This window comes from Malaclemys terrapin, chromosome 14 (genome assembly GCF_027887155.1).
Source record: "Malaclemys terrapin pileata isolate rMalTer1 chromosome 14, rMalTer1.hap1, whole genome shotgun sequence".
NCBI classification, from domain to species: Eukaryota; Metazoa; Chordata; order Testudines; family Emydidae; genus Malaclemys; species Malaclemys terrapin.
Window position 1 is genome coordinate 1,265,962 of NC_071518.1, and position 18,913 is coordinate 1,284,874.

General features: G+C 44.6%; 1 protein-coding gene across 3 annotated transcripts in view; it reads right to left on the bottom strand.

The window, feature by feature from the left end:
* The window catches only part of ZFHX3 (zinc finger homeobox 3), a 286,964-nt gene that overhangs the window by 117,380 nt on the left and 150,671 nt on the right, over window positions 1–18,913 (bottom strand). For all 3 annotated transcript variants that reach the window (XM_054048756.1, XM_054048757.1, XM_054048755.1), the window contains one exon: window positions 4,345–4,576. In XM_054048756.1, coding sequence (XP_053904731.1) covers window positions 4,345–4,576 — 232 coding nt within the window. The remainder of the gene's footprint in view (window positions 1–4,344; window positions 4,577–18,913) is intronic.

Below are 18,913 nucleotides of genomic sequence, written 5' to 3' on the forward strand. Positions count from 1 at the left end.
GAGCCGAGTTCAGTATAAGACCTGAGCACAGACTAGCCATGTGCAAACACAAAGGATGGCTGCAACGCCTGAACGCTATTAATAGGCGGAGGAACAACAGGGACACAGCTTTAGCAAGCACTGAAATGCACTGTAGTACACTCTTCATTATTATTTATTTGGTTCAGTGCTGCACAATACACGAAGATAACAGCCACCCCCCCGCTTAAGCACTTACAGTCGGACAGGCAGGCAGAGACCACAGACCACCCTGGGAAATCTTAGCAGGAGGATTTTGTGTGGAGGCCTTTTGTTCAATTTATATAAACCAAGTATCAGGGGGTAGCTGTATTAGTCTGTATCCACAAAAACAACAAGGAGTCCGGTGTTGCATCTGAAGAAGTGGGGTTTTTTACCCATGAAGGCTTATGCCCAAATAAATCTGTTAGTCTTTAAGGTGCCACCAGACTCCTTGTTGTTTATATAAAGCCCTGGCTGGGATGATTTAGTTGGGGATTGGTCCTGCTTTGAGCAGGTGGTTGGACTAGATGACCTCCTGAGGTCCCTTCCAACCCTGATATTCTATGATAAGTAAGCTGGAGAAATGCAGGTTTGGCAGAACTAACATTAAGATACATAACTGGTTAAACAACCACAAACAAAGAGTAACTATTAATGGAATGATGTCAGATTAGAGGGAGGTCTCAAGTGGGGTTCCACTGTGATCTGTTCTGGGTCCCGTGTTATTTAATATCTTTATTAATGACCTGGACGTAGGAAGAGAGAGCATACTGATCAAATGTGCAGATGACACAAAGCTGGGGGGAGGAGGGGGTTGCAAACACTTCAGAGGATGGAGCTAAAATTCAGAGGGATCTTCATAAATTGGAGAACTGGGCTACAGACAACAAAATGAAATTCAACAGAGACAAATGTAAGGTGCTACACTTAGGGAAGAAAAACCAAGTGTACAAATACAGAATGGGGGATAACTGGATTGGCAGCAGCACTGCTGAGAAGGATCTGGGAGTTGTGGTGTATCATGTGAGTCAACAGTGTGATGCTCTTGCCAAAAAAAAAAAAATTTAGGTTGCATTAACAGAGGCATAGCATGCAAGTCCTGGGAGAGGACAGTACTGCTCTAGGCAGCACTAGTTAGGTCTCAGTTGGAGTACTCTATCCAATTTTGGTCACCAATGTATAGAAAGGATGTTGATAAACCAGAAAGGAGCCAGATGCAAGTGACAAAGTTGATCAAAGGGATGGAATGCAAGCCATATGAGTAAAGGCTGAGGGAATTGGGTATGTTTAGTTTGGAAAAGAGGAGATTAAGGGAGGGGGGACGGGACACGATAGCAGTCTTCAAATATTTGAAAGGCTGCCATAAAAAAGATGGAGAAAAGTTGTTCTCTCTGGCCACAGAGGGCAGGACAAGAGGCAATGGGTTCAAACTACAGCAGAGCAGATTTAGATTAAATCTCATGAAAAACTTCCTAACTGTAAGAACAGTAGGCCAGTGGAACAGGCTGCCTAGAGGTTGTGGAAGCGCCTTCACTGGAGGTTTTCAAAAGGAGGCTGGATAGCAATCTTTGTTGGATGGTTTAGACACAACAAATCCTGCATCTTGGCAGGGGGTTAGACTAGAATGACCCTTGCAGTCCCTCTAACCCTATGGTTCTAGGATTCTAGGATTGTTGAATCTTTAACAAAGGGAGATTTTCCCCCAATGTCTGTAAGACTTTTAGTTAAATAAGTGTTGAAAAAAATACAAGTTTTAAACTCTCCAAAATTCCCTTTCCCTCTCAGCTAGTCAGGTTCCACTTCTTCAGTACCTGTGATGTAGTGTGATCAGACAGCAAATGTGAAAAATCAGGACGTGGGTGAGGGGGTAATAGGAGCCTATATAAGAAAAAGACCCAAAAATCAGGACTGTCCCTATAAAATTGGGACATCTGGTCACCCTACTGTGATGTCATAATCCTAATGGTTCTCCATTAATTCATAAAGTCTTCCAGGAAAAACAGATAAGTCTTGAACTTCTAAAGTAAAAGTACAAGAAAAAGAAAATGTGTTGTTTTAAAAAAGGCTTTCAACCCTTCTTTACATAGCATAAAGGGCCCAAGTCATTCTTTTTCATTTCACCTTTAGCAAACTCACATGTGCTACAAAATACACAGAGTCGTACATTACACGTCCATGCATTGTACTGGGAAACTGAAAGGTCTTCTCTGGTGGAGCACGAGATCGCCTCCAGCAATCTCCTCTCACCCACAAAAGGAAAGCCAAGGAGCTGCAGCCTCGGGGGTAGTGTGGCAGCCACAGTATATTTTCACTGCTGTTGTGAACTGTGAGGAGCTTGATTCCCTCCTCTCAGCCTCCACAGAACCCCTGAGCCTGCAGACTGGTTACTCGGGTTATAAAACCAGATTTAACCCTGAATGATTTGAGATCTTTTGTTTTGCTTATTCAGGTATTTTCAAGCATTTTAGTTCCTCTTTGATCAACATGTATATCAGCAACCACCAAACCCTTCATCCACCAACACATTTCTAAGATCTGCATTTTTTTTTCTATCCACACAATGTAAGCGTTCATCCAGATGTTTACCCTGTCTTGATGACTGCACCCTGAGATCAGTCCCTATGATAGGACTGGTCAGGGATCTTTCCACAAATACTTTAAAAAAACAAAACAAAAACAAACAAACAGAAAATGCTAATTAGTCAAAAACAAAAAACTTTCATCAGAAAGGTTTTTGAGGCCCAGGGTGGAATTTTTGGTCAAAAGCAGAGAGAGAGAAACAGCCAGTCGTCCAGTGGCACAGGCACTCACTTGGGACATAGGAAACCGCTCAAGACCCTGCTCTGAATCAAGCAGAACAAGGACATGAACCTGTGTCTCCCATAATACAGGTGAGTGGCCTGACTATTGGCTATTCTGGGATGTTAAGGGCCCCACACACACAGTTTTGCAATACAGAACACAAAAATGTCCAAACCTCAACAAACTTTTGTGAAACAGAATTCCTGTTCTCTTGCCATCCCTAATTATGCACCCTGCTGAACCCCTCCTCCAGCTCCCTTCCAGTGTCTCTCACAAACATCACTGTGCCTTCTTCCACACTGCCCTTTACACATGGAACATTCCTTCAGAACCAGTCTGTAGGCCACTCTCCTCTCCTCCTCCAAACCCCTCCTCAAGAGCCACCTCTGCTGCAATACCCAGAGGAAATCAATCAGTGAATGAAGATGTGAGGGGCACATGGCATAGCTGACCCTTATTTATAATCGGCCATGAAAAATGCATCACAGATCGTGAAATCTGATCTCTCCCCGTAAAATCTGATCTTTTGTGTGCTTTTACCCTATACTATACAGATTTCACGGGGGACACCAGCATTTCTCAAATTGGGGGTCCGGACCCAAAAGGGATTTGCAGGAGGGTTGCAAGGTTATTTTGGGGGGTTGTGGTATTGCCACCCTTACTTGTGTGCTGCCTTCAAAGCTGGGCGACCAGAGAGTGGTGGCTGTTGGCCAGGTGCCCAGCTCTGAAGGCAGCGCTCCGCCAGCAGCAGCGCAGAAGTAAGGGTGGCAATACCATCCCATGCTGGCGGCGGCTCTGCCTTCAGAGCTGGTCTCCTGACCAGCAGCCACCGCTCTCCAGCTGCCCAGCTCTGAAGGCAGTGCCGTCACCAGCAGCAGCGCAGAAGAAAGAGTAGCAGTACCACAACACCCCCTACAATAACCTTGTGACCACCCCACAATTCCTTTTTGGGTCAGAATCCCAACAAACACAGCACACTGAAATTTCAGATTTAAAAAGCTGAAATCATGAAATTTGTGATTTTTACAATCCTATGACTGTGAAATTGACCAAAATGGACGGTAAATTTGGTAGGGCCCTATTTATAATTATCTGGAAAAAATGCAAATATCCACCTATGAAAGTTGACTGAATTTGATTTTATCCTTCATCCTCTTATGTCCCTAGTTATTTTAGGTCCCAAACTGAAAAGACTTATGCGTGTACTTAACTTCACACATGCAGTTAGTCCTACTGAAGCCCATGGGACAACTCCCATATAGGAAATAAACATGTGTTCAAGTCTTCACAGGGTCGGGGCCCTACACTGTACGCTCTTTGAGGCAAAGATTACGTTTTCTGATGTGTTGGTACAGCACCCAGCACAATGGGCCTCTGATCCTGACTGGGGCTTGTAAGGCTACTATCACCTTGAAAGAGGGAGAAAGACCATGTCAAGGAAATTCTGAAGCTGGCTGAGAAATTCTACGAACTCTTTAACTCTCCAAATCAAATATCAGAACATACACCAGTCAATAGCAATAGCTAAGAAATGCCACTCACCGGCATCAGCAGCTGGACACTTGCGGATGGTGAAGATCTGACCTAAGTCTTCCTCTTCCTCAGGGAGGCCCTTCTGAAGGCGCTGCAGTTTGCGCAGGCTCTCACTACGCTGATGTTTCATGGAGCGCACATGCTGGATAAGGTTCAGCTTGGCCTTGGTGGAATAGTTACAGAGGACACAGTGATAATAGCAGCTTTCGCCCTCAACCCCGCTCTCATGATGCTGAAGGTGCTGTGAAGAACAAAGCAGAGACACATGAGTGACAGAGTTAGAAAATGACTCATCCCCAGCCTATATGGGCTACTGTACTTCAAGCTGCAGAAAGGCTTCTTGGAAACTCAGTAGCAGAAACACACCTTGAACAAGAACAAGAGCAAGAATTTCCTCTGTGGAGAATACTATGAAGGTACCATGAATGGGGATTTCCTGGCACTGTTGTGCTGACTGACAGCAATGGTATTTAGAGAGAGGCTGGGCTGACTTTGGGCAGAGGAGCGAGACAAGTGGGCATATGACTGTTTGGTTTGGTTTTTTATTAATGGGCTGCCAGTGTGCTCAGCACTGTACAAAACACACATTCCCTGCCCCCAGGAGACTGTAATCTAACAGTACAGACAAAACACTTCAGCTACAAACTGCACTGGAGGACTAAAAGGGCCACCAAGAACTCCAGAGTTTCTTTTTTAAAATGATTGGATCTGTTAACGTACCTCTCTCAAAGTTTATCTTTCATAGGCCTGGTGGAAAAGGGCAGTTGAAGGGTGGATCTGAACCAAGAGAAAGGCTGCTTTTTGCACTGCAGTGAGATGATGTTTCTGTGGTCAGGGCAGCACAGGACAAGCTCTTGATACCTCAGCCACTGAATCCCACCGAAAACCATCTCTGCAGACCCTGCAATTGTAACTGATCGTAAGGGTCAACCTTCATTTTTGATCCAAAGTCCCACACAAGCCATCAATAACTCACTGCTTGTGGCTGTCCACTATTGCAAACAGAAGTCAGGGAGCTGAGCATCATACGTGTGAAAGAAGTGAGCCCACTATCACACACATCCTTGCAGATACTGAGTGCCTCCATCCCTCCTCTGCCGTGTCCCTCACTTGGCGGCCTGCCTACACAGGGGATTTGACGTGACCACACAACATCAGGCTGATGGGGGCCCCCATGTGCATCGGGCTTCAGTGCTCCTCTCCCACAACTGATCACTGAAAGGCATTGAAGTCTTGCGGGAGGCTACAGATGTTAGGGATTGGGGCTGTCCCAAGAGAGGGAGAGGAGAAGATGAGGGAAAAAAGTAGTAAATGATGGAGGAAGTTGAAATCCATGTCTCCCTGCACCTGTGGATGTTAAAACAGAACTTCCCACTCTTTGCTTCCCTGGAAAGTCGTCAGGGAGATAAGCATGTGCTGGAACAGTATAGCGGCAGCAATGGAGATCAAGCTTTTTCACTGAAAGAAAATGACCAATCCAACATTAAAAACTGTTCACAACCTACGTGTGGAATTTGGCAAGAGTCTCTCTCAATAAAGCTGCTCCAGGGAGGAAATCAGAGAGGGAGCTCTGATCTTATGTCCAACAGACAGAATTACATCTGATAAATGCTCGACTAAAACTTAGAAGACTAAAACAGAAGCAGCCCTTGATTGCAATGAACAATCCAAGGAACCTTGGAAAGAGCCCATGAGAGCAGAGTTGGTGAGTATGTGCATCCCAGGGTTTTTTGTTTGTAAAGAGAAGGTTTAATGCCTACCACCCCAGATTCCATTCCCTTGGAAATGGACGAAAGACGTAGGATGACCTGGTACAGCTGGATGTAGGTAGGGACAGACAATGGCCAGAGACTGAGTGTACTAGCAACAACCTCCTTTTCAAGTAATTCAGAGTAAGCTATAGAACAGCATCCCCCTCCCAAACCGTAGCCATCTCATAGCCAATGCCAGTGGAGGACAGTTTTCCCCCCTTGATCAGCAAATGAAACCTGTCAGTTCTCAGACACGGAGTCTCCAGGACACTGGAGAAAGGGATAAATGTAATTTACCACGTTGCTGTGAATCCCAAAGGCTGGAACAAAGAATTCTTAGAGAAAGACAGAGGCAAGAATTCACCCTCTCAGCTATGCAGAGGGCCGTAGCACAGCCGCACTTTGCTCTTTCATTTTTGGGTAGAGTTGGTACTGTTCCCATATATTCTGCACTAGCATTCCCCATCCCCATGGCATTTTGTTCCTGCCTGCTGAGGTGAAGCAGGGACACAAGGTCAAAGGTCAAGGAAGAATTCCCAAGCCAAGCCATTTTTGGATTACCGCCCATACCTGCAATTCAGCAATCACCCAAGTCCTGCACCGCAAGCCTGAAAGTGTCCATTCTTACCACAAACACATGCTCCTCACCTTCTAGATCAGCCCAGGAAAGCCTTCTTCTCCATTTGTTCTACTTGGGGGAAATTTACATCAACCAATCTTGGGCTGCATTCTCAAGTTCTGTCACCAAAAAGCATTACCTATATGAGGAGAGGTTATCCTAGACTTCAGACAGCTGTCTCGTTGTACCTGCCAGCAATGGCTGGGGTACAGATGTCCTGCTAAAGACACACATTACCCAGCTCTTTATGTCTGGATCACAGGGATCTGCAGTAAGGTGCCAAAGAGATCAACAATCTTTCCAAGCCAAGGACATGCTTAAAACTGGATAGGAGCTAGAGCTGCTGCTTTTGACCAGAAGGGGTGGGCGAAGAGAACAAATTTATTCCTGATCCAGCTAATTAGAATAGTCTCATTTGGGATCATAATGTATTTAATTACATTCACTGTATTATCTGAAGAATCCACCAAGGCACCAATCCCTCTGGTGCCCTCAAAGAAACTTTCCCGAGCTCTCTCTCTCTCGTGGGCATTTTACTCTTCTTTCCTCTGCTCTTATCTCTACTGTCTTTGTGCATTAACTTAGCCTACACTATAGCCAGAAAAAGAGCAATTGCTTCAGATATAAAAAACAAAAGAAGATGTAAGGGAGGAGTGATTTGACAGTGTCCTGCCCAGCTCAACCAGCCCAGTGCCTTGTTCTGCCCAGCTCGGATTTCTGCAACACACTCCTACCACCAGCCCCGGATTTCTTGCTCAATGGGGCTACAAGAAAAGTATTTGCTCCCTTGAGTGCAGAAGCCTCTTAAGTCCTGGTGGCACAAATTTCAAATTCTAAGACCCTGAATGAACAGAGACAGATGTAGCAATTGCTAACCTGGACCATCTAGCCCAGTTTCCTGTCTCCGACTGAAACAAGTACCAGCTGCTTCGAAACGGTGCAAGAAACCCCAAGAGGGCAATTCCAGAATAACCTGACATTGGGGGATTTTCTTCCAAGCCTTTCATAAGGTATTTCCTGACTGGGAGTGTTGCTACCACTATGCAAGATTCCAGAGAAGTATTATGGACATGGTCTCTATGGGAGACAGAGGCACAATTTCAGTGCTTTGATTGACGGGGGGGGGGGAGGGAGGCTTACATCCTGGGGAAAATATATTTAAAACAACTTAATAAATGTGGCTCATTTGTGTTGTTCCCCGTTCTAAGGATGTGGGTTGTAGTCAGAAACCCTGCCCTCTCAGGCCAGCATCACTTGCTGCTGCATCCTGTAGTGAAGTCAAAATCCTGTGTGACCTACATCAGTCTCCCATGGAAAACCAACAAAGGTCAGTACTGTGATTTTACTGCAGAATTACACTAGAGGAGAGAAGTGGGTGAAAGTCACACACCTGCAATTTTTAGCTGGGGCGTTACTGAAAATGCTGAAACACACAGATAGATAAGTACAGTTAATGGTCCATCGTGTAGTAAAGCTTTTCCCAGATGAGAATTTTCCCTTACACAAAGCACAAATTCAAAAGACTAAACAAGAACTTTCATTAGACGATAATTCATCTTGAAAAAAAATCAAAAGAAGATATTGTTCCTAAAGAAAACTAACCAACTTCGTTCAGAGAACATCGATTTCAGTAAATCTGGAGGGGCTTTTCACCCTCGCCCTCCCACCCTGCCTTCCAACAATAGGAAACTTCTAACATCTGGTTCTTCACGCATGGAATGCAAAATATTGATTAGATTTAGTCAAAGCTCCACTATAAAGTAGAAACAGACAGAAGTACATTCTGATAGAAACCATAAGGGTCACAAGTGAAGCTTCCCAGGGGAATAAGGCCTGTTACTGTACACACACTAACCACAGCAACACATGCAGCTCACAACACCTACTCTTACACACAAAGATCAAAAACAACCCTTCAATGAGGAAACATCTAGTGTCTCAATGCAAAGCCATCTGCTGTCCCTGTGGAAGAGGGCAGCTGGGGAAGGATTACAATGCCAAAAGTGTGTCTCAGTGTGTAGCTGATTGTATTTCAACACTAGAACCGTTCTGAAGCCCTGGAGGAAATACCCCTGTATGTTACCATCTCTAGTACCTGGCCACAGAACAAGACCTACACATTACTAGCTCTTTAGCAGATGAAGAAAAGCTAATCAGAAAACTCAAGAGATTTTCCTTTGAGAAACTGGGTTCTCTATTTTATTCCCACAAATATACACCCTGATTCCGTCCTCTGTTTAAAAAAAAAAAAATCCTGCTCAAGCAAGAGAGCAAGAAGTAGCAACAAATAGATGCAAGCAAGGCGGTTTTCCTTACACCAACGTTGTATCAGAAAGTTGGACTGTGGAGGAACCTACCCTGTTGTGTCATTTGGAGGATGGATGTCAGAATGACAAAGGAAGTCATCCGTCAAATGTTATATGTTAGATCAAAATATTACATTATAATAAAGATATTAGCATCAACCATTGTGTCTGCCTATTAGCTTTCAATAAGGTTAGAGTTTAAAAGAAACAACCACCAGACATTTAAAACCCAGGTCGTAGAGTTAAAACTACTTCCGCAGTAAACCAGACTCACACTCAGATAACTAGACAGCCCCCATTGTAACGCGGTAGTTTCTCAGACAGACTCAGACAGTGTTGCATAATGTTATTTTTACAGTTCATCTGAAAGAAACCAATCTGCTCAGTTGCTCTCTAAGTGAAAGAAATCAGTTAAGAGCGTGATGGTGAAATTGACCCTCGGATTGATGGACCAACTTTCCAATTCTTGTTCACGAACATCTGTCCTGGAAGGTTGTGTCTGGGATTCTTTTCTGATAAGTACCAGCACAATAAACATTCACAGCCTATTACTGTGGACAATGTAATTTTTAAACAACTGAGAGAAGGAATGACACTATCCTCCATTTCCCCTTCCTTCCCTTCCCTTCCCCTTTTCTTCTCACCTCCATCCCTTCAATGCGGGGCCCCTCCGTCTTTCCCTTTAATCCTCTCCTAACAAACCCCACACCCTTTCTTTCTTTTGTATTTAAACTGCAACCTCTTCAGGGCAGAGGCTCTCTCTCTCTTACTCTGTACAGCGCCTAGGAGAGTGTGGCCCTGATCTCAACTGGGGCCTCTAGACACTACTGCAATACAAATAAATGCATCAAGACAGAAACTAGCTAAACTTATCCAGGCACGTATGTATACAACGCTTTTAAAAAAATAGCATTAATAATGTAGGACACCTTACCCACATAATTATCTTTAATTTGTTAATTAACACACAATTCTTGAACTGCTAACTTGAGCTTAGCAGGTCTGCTTTGAATTTGAAAGTGTTCTTTTGAATGTGTACAGTAAGTTTATTACTAATACTGTGCGGGAAGCCAATTCCTACTGTAGCATTAAGACACTATACTCCCACTTCCCAGTGACAGTGCAGTGGAACGAAATGCTCTCGTCTGCCTAAAATCTATGAGCCATCTTCAGTGTGTCCAAGTCAAAGGTTTGGTGCCTTTGTAAAGCGAAACTCTAGCCTGTTGTGGAAGTGCAACATTCACTCTGAATTGCCTGCTTTGTAATGTTTATTATTTTTTAGAAACACACAACAGACTGTGCCTGCAAACTTCACTTCACCTCATCGGAACTTCTCCCTGTTTTTATTGTAGAAGATCCTCGGTCTGCTGGAGAGGAGGGCTGCTACGGCAGATCCCAGGGACCCCACAAGATTGGAGACCCAACCCTAACAAACCTTAGAGGGTCAATGGTGGGCATATTCTGCCCCTCAGTCTGCTGGCCATGAGATCTGCTAACCAGTTCCCACCCACCACCCTACGGAAGGGTCCTTGTGCCCACGGTCTCCTAAGTGCCACAAAAAGGCAGCCTCACTTCTCTAACCCATTACAAGTACCAAGGATCAGGGCTCCTCACCTGCAGAGCCAGGAGGTACATAGTAATGTGGCTCCTCTCTTGTTGCCTTTCCAGGGGCCACAGAACTGGGGCTCTCCTTCTTGAGTCCCACAAAAAGAGAAAGGGAAGATGGATAGCTGGAGGCTTGGGAGGCAGCAGAATTGGAAAAACCTCCCTCCCTCTCTCCCTTAGTGCTGCTCAGATTCCATGGAGGGGACCCTGGGGAGAGAGAACTCCTACCCTCCTGCGCTCAGTCCAAGAGAGCTGGTTTGCTTTCAGTTCTTGTTTCATGCCTCCCGTCTCCTAGAGGTGACGGGGTAGGCAGTCTGCAGGAGCCCAGAGGGATCAGGTGGACTTGGGGAACCTGCTGCAAAGGGATCGTTTTAAACATGCCTGCTGTACTCTGTCAGGGTTATACTTTGTGATACTCCCCCAAAACCATGCCCGACTTAGGCTCAACATAAAAAACTAGAATGCTCCCTCTCCCGCCCCCATCCCTCCACTGTTGATTTTTCTTCAGTCACTCTATACTACTAATACTGGCCGTGGGTTCATGGCAGTACATTAGTATTACAAATCAATGGGACTCATTTCATATCAAGAATGATAGCTGACTGAACATTGTCCAGTCCTTTCCCCAGTGTACTGAAGATCAGTGCCCAAAGAGGGGTCTTTAGTCTCTTCTTTTAGAACTTTGAGATACAAGTTTCCTCGAAGAGGTCTTGTGAAAGAAAGGAGTAATGTTAAAGAGCAGAGGCTTGCACCTCTCTTCTCATGCAGCCTTCCTTCCAGCACGGGAGTCGCTATAATTGATGCACTGGTAAATGTCAGTTAAAAAAGAGAGATGTTAAAAGAATTACCAAACATAGCTGCAAGAGGAAGGCGAGCAGGAGCCAAATGCAGGCACAAAATACCAGAGTCTGCCATGCCTCCGGGACACTCGTATCTGGACAGATACGTCCCATTTAGCACTCGCCTTTCCCCAAGATGGGACAAAAGAGAAAACCAAGTATCCAGACTACTTCAAAAGCCCTTGTACGTATATACATACTGGCCCACTCACAGCTGTGTGAGCGAGGTCTTGGTGGACAGCACATACTAGCCTCATTGCCTCCAACTCCGGACCAGCGGAGGTTCAGGAACAAACCTTGGAAACAGGATGGCACTGTTACTCTAATGACAAAGGGACAGTCTCTCCCTGGATTTGAATGTAGTAATACAGGGTCACACTGGGGCAGTGGAGGGTAGAATGTGGCCCTCTGAATTCAGTCTGCCCATTGCAGTGGTGCACAAACTTTTCCAGTCGCGTCCCCCTTACCAGTAAGAGAATCTGTCCACAGCCCCCTGCACTACTGCACAGCCAAGACTTCCTCAGCAGCGGAGCTTGGGCGGAAGGTGGAGGTGGGCTGGGGGCAGAGAGGGAATGAGGGCAGAGCTGATCTGCGGGCAGGGCTGGAAGCGTGGTATTCCCTCCCCACCCCCTGTGGCAGCTTGTCCTGGCCCTGCCACATGCTCCCCCGAATAATCCTCTGTAGCCCCCTAGGGGAGTGTGCCCCACAGTTTGGGGCCCAATGGATACCATAGATACAAATTCCTGACACTGGGGTTATGTGGAAAGCACTTCATATGCCCATAAGGACTCCATTTTTACCACCAGGCTGTAACTCTGTATGCAATGAGGAACTCCAGCGAAGCTAGAGGATGTTGATAAATTGGAGAGGGGTCAGAGAATAGCCACAGGAACGAATAAGGATTGGAAAACCTGCCTTCTAATGACGGACTCAAGGAGCTCAACCGTTTCAGCTTAAAAAGGAGAAGGTTAAGGGGTGACGATCACAGTTTATATATACCCTACACTGGGAACAAAAATTGATATTAGAGGGCTCTTCAATCGCACAGAAAGAGGTGGAACACAACCCAATGGCTGGTTTCAGAGTAACAGCCGTGTTAGTCTGTATCCGCAAAAAGAAGAACAGGAGTACTTGTGGCACCTTAGAGACTAACAAATTTATTAGAGCATAAGCTTTCGTGGACTACAGCCCACTTCTTCGGATGCCAATGGCTGGAAGTCGAAGCTAGACAAATTCAAACTAGAAATAAACTGCACATTTTTAACAGCGAGATCAATTAACCAGTGGAACGATTTACCAAGGGTCATGGTGGATTCTCCATCACTGGCAATTTTAAAATCAAGACTGGATATTTTTCTAAGAGATCTGCTTGAGTTCAAAGAGGAATTAATTCAGGGGAGTTCTCTGGTCTGTGTTATACAGGAGGTCAGCCTAGATGATCACAGTGGTTCCTTCTGGCCTTATAATCTATAAATCTAGATAAGACACCAAAATATCGATCCCAAGAGTCTGAGGCTAGGACCCATGTATGCAGAATATTGTGACTAAGGGAAGGGATCAGAGCCCGCAGAGCCATAGCTGCACTAGATAAATCATACAATCCTTGTACACAAGAATTTGGATCCTTAATGAAAGTCATGCGGAGCAGCTGTCTGATGCTGGACTGTTCCAAGTACTCCATAAAAATCAGAGCTGGCTCAATTCATCTTACTCTCCTTTCACACCTGCAGCCCCTGCTGGAATTTCCTGGAGCCATCTGAGAAGCCGGTGAAACTAACTACAGTGAGAACACATGCTGGCTGACTGCTGAAACGGGGTGGACCTGCTCACCACCAGCGCCTTGCTGGGCATGCCTCTCCGGATGTCTGCAGGAACAAGGAATAATTTATTTTCACTGCAGCAGGTTCAAAAGAAGAACTTTCACTGTCTCTAAACTCCTCGCATGTCCTTCAACCGTGTACTGCTCTCAAAGAAGTGATCTCCACACCCTCACCTTGAAAGCCCTCCATTTCCTTGCCTTTATACATGCCTCCAAGCAGGAACTCCCACCTTGCTCTGAACAGTTTGCACACACTGTATGAAGTCCAGACCTTCTGTCCCACACCTGTCTGCAGTTTGTGTTCCTTGGTCATTTTTGTAACCAGACATCATAGTCTTCACCCTAAAATTTTCTCCCCAAACTCAAGATTTCCTAGTACAGCCAATTCCAATCACTGAACAAGCCATGAGGTTCTTAAACAAATTTAGGTCTTTATTTGCCTTTTGAGCTGTTAAGGTTCATGTTGTCTATATTTTTCTACAGAACTCTAAGGGCTAGAAACATATTCCCCCCCACCCCATAAATAAATAAATAAATAAATAAATAAATAAAGCTGAGATTTTGATGTGATCACAGCCCCCGTAGCTGGGACATTAAGTAAAACATCAAATATCACAATGGGGAAGATGCTGTTGCCAAGGTTCTCTCTGCAGGTCCTCGCTTTCTTGTCCCCCTAAAGGGGATGCTCCCATTCTTAAATCCTACTTGGCAATAACTGAACCCAACTAACAGTATGACTCCGCAGTAATTACAGTGCACCTTCATGCACATGTCAAACACCTGACAGCAGCATCACTGAGAAGAGCCCTACGTCTCTGTGCAGGGTCTTAGGTCTTAGAATCTGCCATCATGTTACCTGTCTCCTTGAAGGTAATGCTGCATAGTAGATGTCAAGGCAAGAAAGGATCATTAAGATCATCTAGTCTGATGTCCTGTAAAAGACAGGCCAGAGGACTCCCCACAAACGATGCCTACAGCAAATCTTTTAGAAAAACATCTGATCATGATTTTAAAATTGCCAGTGATGGAGAATCTACCATAACACTCAGTAAATTGTTCCAATGGTTAATTACTCTCACTGGTAGAAATTTACACCTTGTTTCCAGTCTGAATTTGTCTAGCTTCAACTTCCAGCCCTTGGATCATGTTATACATTGTTCTGCTAGACTGAAACGCCCATTATTAAATATTTGTTCCCCATGTAGATACTTTTAGACTCTACTCAAGTCACGCCTTAGCCTTCTCTTTGTTAAGATAAATAGACAGAGCTCTGAGTTTATCGCTGTAAGGCAGGTTTTCTAATCCTCTGATCATTCTCATGGCTCTTCTCAGAGCCCTCTCCAATTTATCAACATCCTTCTTGAATTATGGCTGCCAGAACTGGACATAGGATTCCAGCAGAGGTCATACCACTACCTCTCCTCTCCTACTTGAGATTCCTGTTTCTGCACCCAGGATCACATTAGCTCTTTTGGCCACAGAGTCACACCGGGAGCTCATGTTCAACTGATTACTCACCACGACCCCCAAATCTTTTTCAGTCCCTGTTTCCCAGGGTAGAGTCTCCCAGCTTGTTAGTATGGCCTGCATTCTTTGTTTCTAGATGTATATATATTTACATTTAGCTACATACTATTTCTTCGTGCCTGGTTTACCAAGCAATTGAAATAGCTCTGAATCAGTAATCTGTCCTCTTCATTATTTACCACTCCCCCAATTTGTGTGTCATCTGCAAAATTTATCAGTGATGATCTGATGTTTTCTTTCAGGTCATTGATAAAAATGTTAACTAGCGTAGGGCCAAGAATAGATCCCTGCGGGACTCCATTGGAAACAGACCCATTTGATGACAAATTTTCCGTTTACAGTTACATTTTGAGACCTATCAGGTAGCCAGTTTTTAATCCATTTAATGTGTGCCATGGTAATTTTCTATCATTTTAGTTCTTTAATCAAAATGTTGTGCAGTACCAAGTCAAATACCTTCAGAAATCTCAGCATATTATGTCAATGCTATTACTTTTATCAACCAAATTTGTAATCTCAAAGAGATATCAAGTTAGTCTGACAGGATCTATTTTCCATAAACCCATGTTTATTTGCATTAATTATTTTACCCTCCTTTAGTTATTTATTAATTGAGTTCTGGATCAGCCTGTTGGAAAAAGCAAGCCATCTTACCCAGAAAGGATAAGACCCATCACAGTCTTTTCACACTTTGGAGAAAAGCTTTTCATTCTGCCTCATTATTGGCTTATCAATAACCCCTTGAACCTTCAATCTCCCCTGTGTACTCCACATATGCCAGTAGAGGGAAGCAAGGGAGGGGAGATGTCCCCATTGGGGTTCAGAGTAAGATGAAGGGTGTCTGGCCCAGACATGCTCTCTCTGGTGGCCATGAGGCTGTTGCTTGTGGTGAAGAGGGAAGGACAATACCTTTGGCTACTCTGAAGTGCTTTTGAGTTTCCCCCATAAACAACCCAGACAAACACCTAGTAGACTGGGTTTTGCTCCCCCACCCCTTTAAGTCTCATTAAAAGCCAATATTGTTCAGCCTAAAGATGGAGAGCTCAACATGGATTTTACTGAACGTTAAATCAACCAGCAAGCGTAGCCAGCAAACTCTGTGGCACTTTAACTTTAAATAATGCAATAATTATTGAATTTCCTTTTTATAACTGAAGTGCTGGAATGTAAACAATGGGGCTGTAATTGCAGGAAGGGGGGATCAATAGAGGCAATCGTTTTCAGCCATGTTAATTGTAAATACAATTGCTCCAAGATGTCAGCCTTGTTCTTCTCACTCCCAGAATCATCCTAACGGATGACAGAGTCCAACTTTCCCATTACAGCTGTTCGTTCCTTTAAGAGGTTCTCAATCAGGTCTGATCAATCTGTCAAGATAATGCATGGAGTAAGTAAGACTCTTCCAAACACAAGCTCCCAATCAATAGCCCGGAACAGCTTAATGAGGAGGGGCTAAAGCCCAGAGGGAGGCAACAGCACCAGTTTTCGCCGTCTTTGGCAGGCTGGCTTCTTCACATGGCCTTCCTAAACCGATCAGCTCTTAACAAGGACATTGTTTATGCAGGCTTCAGTGAGCAGCAAGCCCCCCACACTCTCCAGGGACAGACGGACACACAGCAGCATAGATTAACAGAAAACAAGATGGGGCCAAATTAGGTTTAACTTGGACTTTTTCCTCTCCTTAGCTTAATTGCACAGTTGGCCTGAGAACATGAATTAATCATTCATCACAGAAGAGTCAGGTAGGTGAAAGACTCTGCATGCTCATTACATGCATACAAGTATCACCAGGATCCCTCCCACTTTCTTTAGCAAGTCCGTGGAAAGCCTCTTTGCTCAGTTTTATCCACCAGCCACTTCCTCCTCTGAAAGTCATGGATCAAGAGGAAGAAAACACTGCTGTCCTGGGGCCAAGAGTCAAACAAACAACGGGAAGAGACATGAACGGAGTAAAACCAGGTGGCTGAAGGTGCCAGTTTCCATCTGGCAAATTATTGTTTGTCTTGTGGTAGCAGCTTCGGTCCCTACTCTCAGACCAGGACCCCTTGGGCTAGGCACTGTATAAATACATGACAAAAAGACAGTTGTAGTGATGGAGCTCAGCTCACTTGGCATCCTGCTTGCAATCATGGTCTTCTCCTTTCCCACACTATTCCATTACGAGACTGGCAGCCATACCGGAGCAATTCCTTCCTAAAAACACAATTTTAAGAGCTTTCCAATCCCCTCGAGACTGAACAGCCTCCACAGAATGTTTCTAACAAGCACATGCTCCAATACCGAGGCAGATGAATGTAGTGGCATGCTACTGTCGTTAGCAAACTCAATAACAAGCGAACAGTCACAGTCGATGGTACGTCTCCTAGGGTCCCACGTATGTGGATCAAAACTGTTCTGGCGAGTGTTGCTCTCAAACCTCAAGACTTACTTCTTTTGGTCAACATCTTTCGCTTTTAAAAATCCCAAGACAAACTAACAAAATGTGCACGTTTCAGGACGTTCCACCCCGGCAGTCATCCTCCTCTCAATCCTCTCCCCTGTTAACTGTCATCCCTTATTCGTGTGTGTGAACGACCACTGCAGAGATGAACAGGAATGGAAGTGGAATGACTTGAGCACTCAGTGTCTCCCTTTATTCAGTATCACCAGCCCCAAGCCTTCAAAAATATCAGAGTCAAACCCCAAAAATCATTATTGGCTTAAAATTCATTTAACTGCTGAAAACGGGACACATTTGGTTTGTTGTCTTTTCATTTGCCTTCTGGGCGCACTCTGATGGGATTTTCAAGCTTCTCTCTGCAACCAGGAGGGCTAGGAATTTGCTTATTTTTTAAACGAAAGCGGAATTCTAGTGTAATTACCTGATTCCAGGAGTTGGAGCTTCAAAAAGAACAAATATCACAAGACTCATGATAAAGTCACAAGAGTTGGCACTACACTTCCCTGCTCTAGACTTCTCCTGCTACCTCACGATCCAACCTCCCCTGCCCTGCCGCTACTGCAGAAGTCTCTGATCACCTATTTACCTTTGTCCATCAAGACTTCTTTGCTGTTTAGCAGGACAGGTGAGACAGCCATGCTGTTTGCAGGCAACCTTAATCCCCATCAATTTACATTACGAGGAAAAATGTTGATCATAAGTGTAAACTGCAGCAAGAACGAACAAGAGCCTGTGTACAAATCAAAGCTTAAGAGGGAAGCTTGAATCACCAGATCCCAAAGATCAAAATACTGTTGGAAAATTGGCACAGGTGATGCATGTTTTACATAAACGACATCAGCAGGTAAATTTTCAAAGCAGTCAACAGAGTTTCACTATGCAAATGATAGACATGACTAAAAGCCTCACAGGAAAGCTTTCCTGCACTGACATCTGCAGTACTTACAGTAGCTTTCACTATTGCAAATACTGCGATGTTTGCAGTTGGTTTAGTCTCAGCCAAAAAGTCAATTTTTTGGAAAGTTTGAGACTAAGCTAAATTAGGGAGGTTTTGCTTGCCACTAACAGATACAGCTTTACAAATGTCATGCTTTCCAGGGGGTTAGTCCTCAATGAGGAACAGTCACTGTAGACATCAGACGAAAACGTTGAACATGATTTTTAAAAGCTACTCCTTGGCAAGTGCAACAGCAAGTGTATGTTTTAAGATGTACAGCACCAAGATGAAGCTATGCAAACTCCATATCTGTGCAACTCCACAGTACCAACCCCGGGGGCTAATACTTGTCCTTCCTCCATGCATTTCTTCTCTCAACCATTTTAGGAGGAGCAAGAGACCAGCAATCCAAAAACCTTAATCTCACTGTGGCCGGAGAGGAGCAGGAAGAAGCAAGCCTGGGGTTGGGGAGGAGGTGATGGCCAGAGACAGGCCCTGGCCCAAAGATCCTGCTTCCTATACAGTATGAACAGGCACATTTTGATTGTTTAGCTACAACCACCAGGTGAACTGTAAGAGTATCAATGGCTGATATGAGGGAGGAAGATGTATATGAAGTCTGGGGGTTGGAAAAACAAGGGGTTTCAGGTGGAGGAAAGCAGGGTTGTTTGTTAGCTTTTCATACAGGAAGAGCAAAACCTGCTTTCTGTTTAGCGGATGCATTATTCCCTCTGA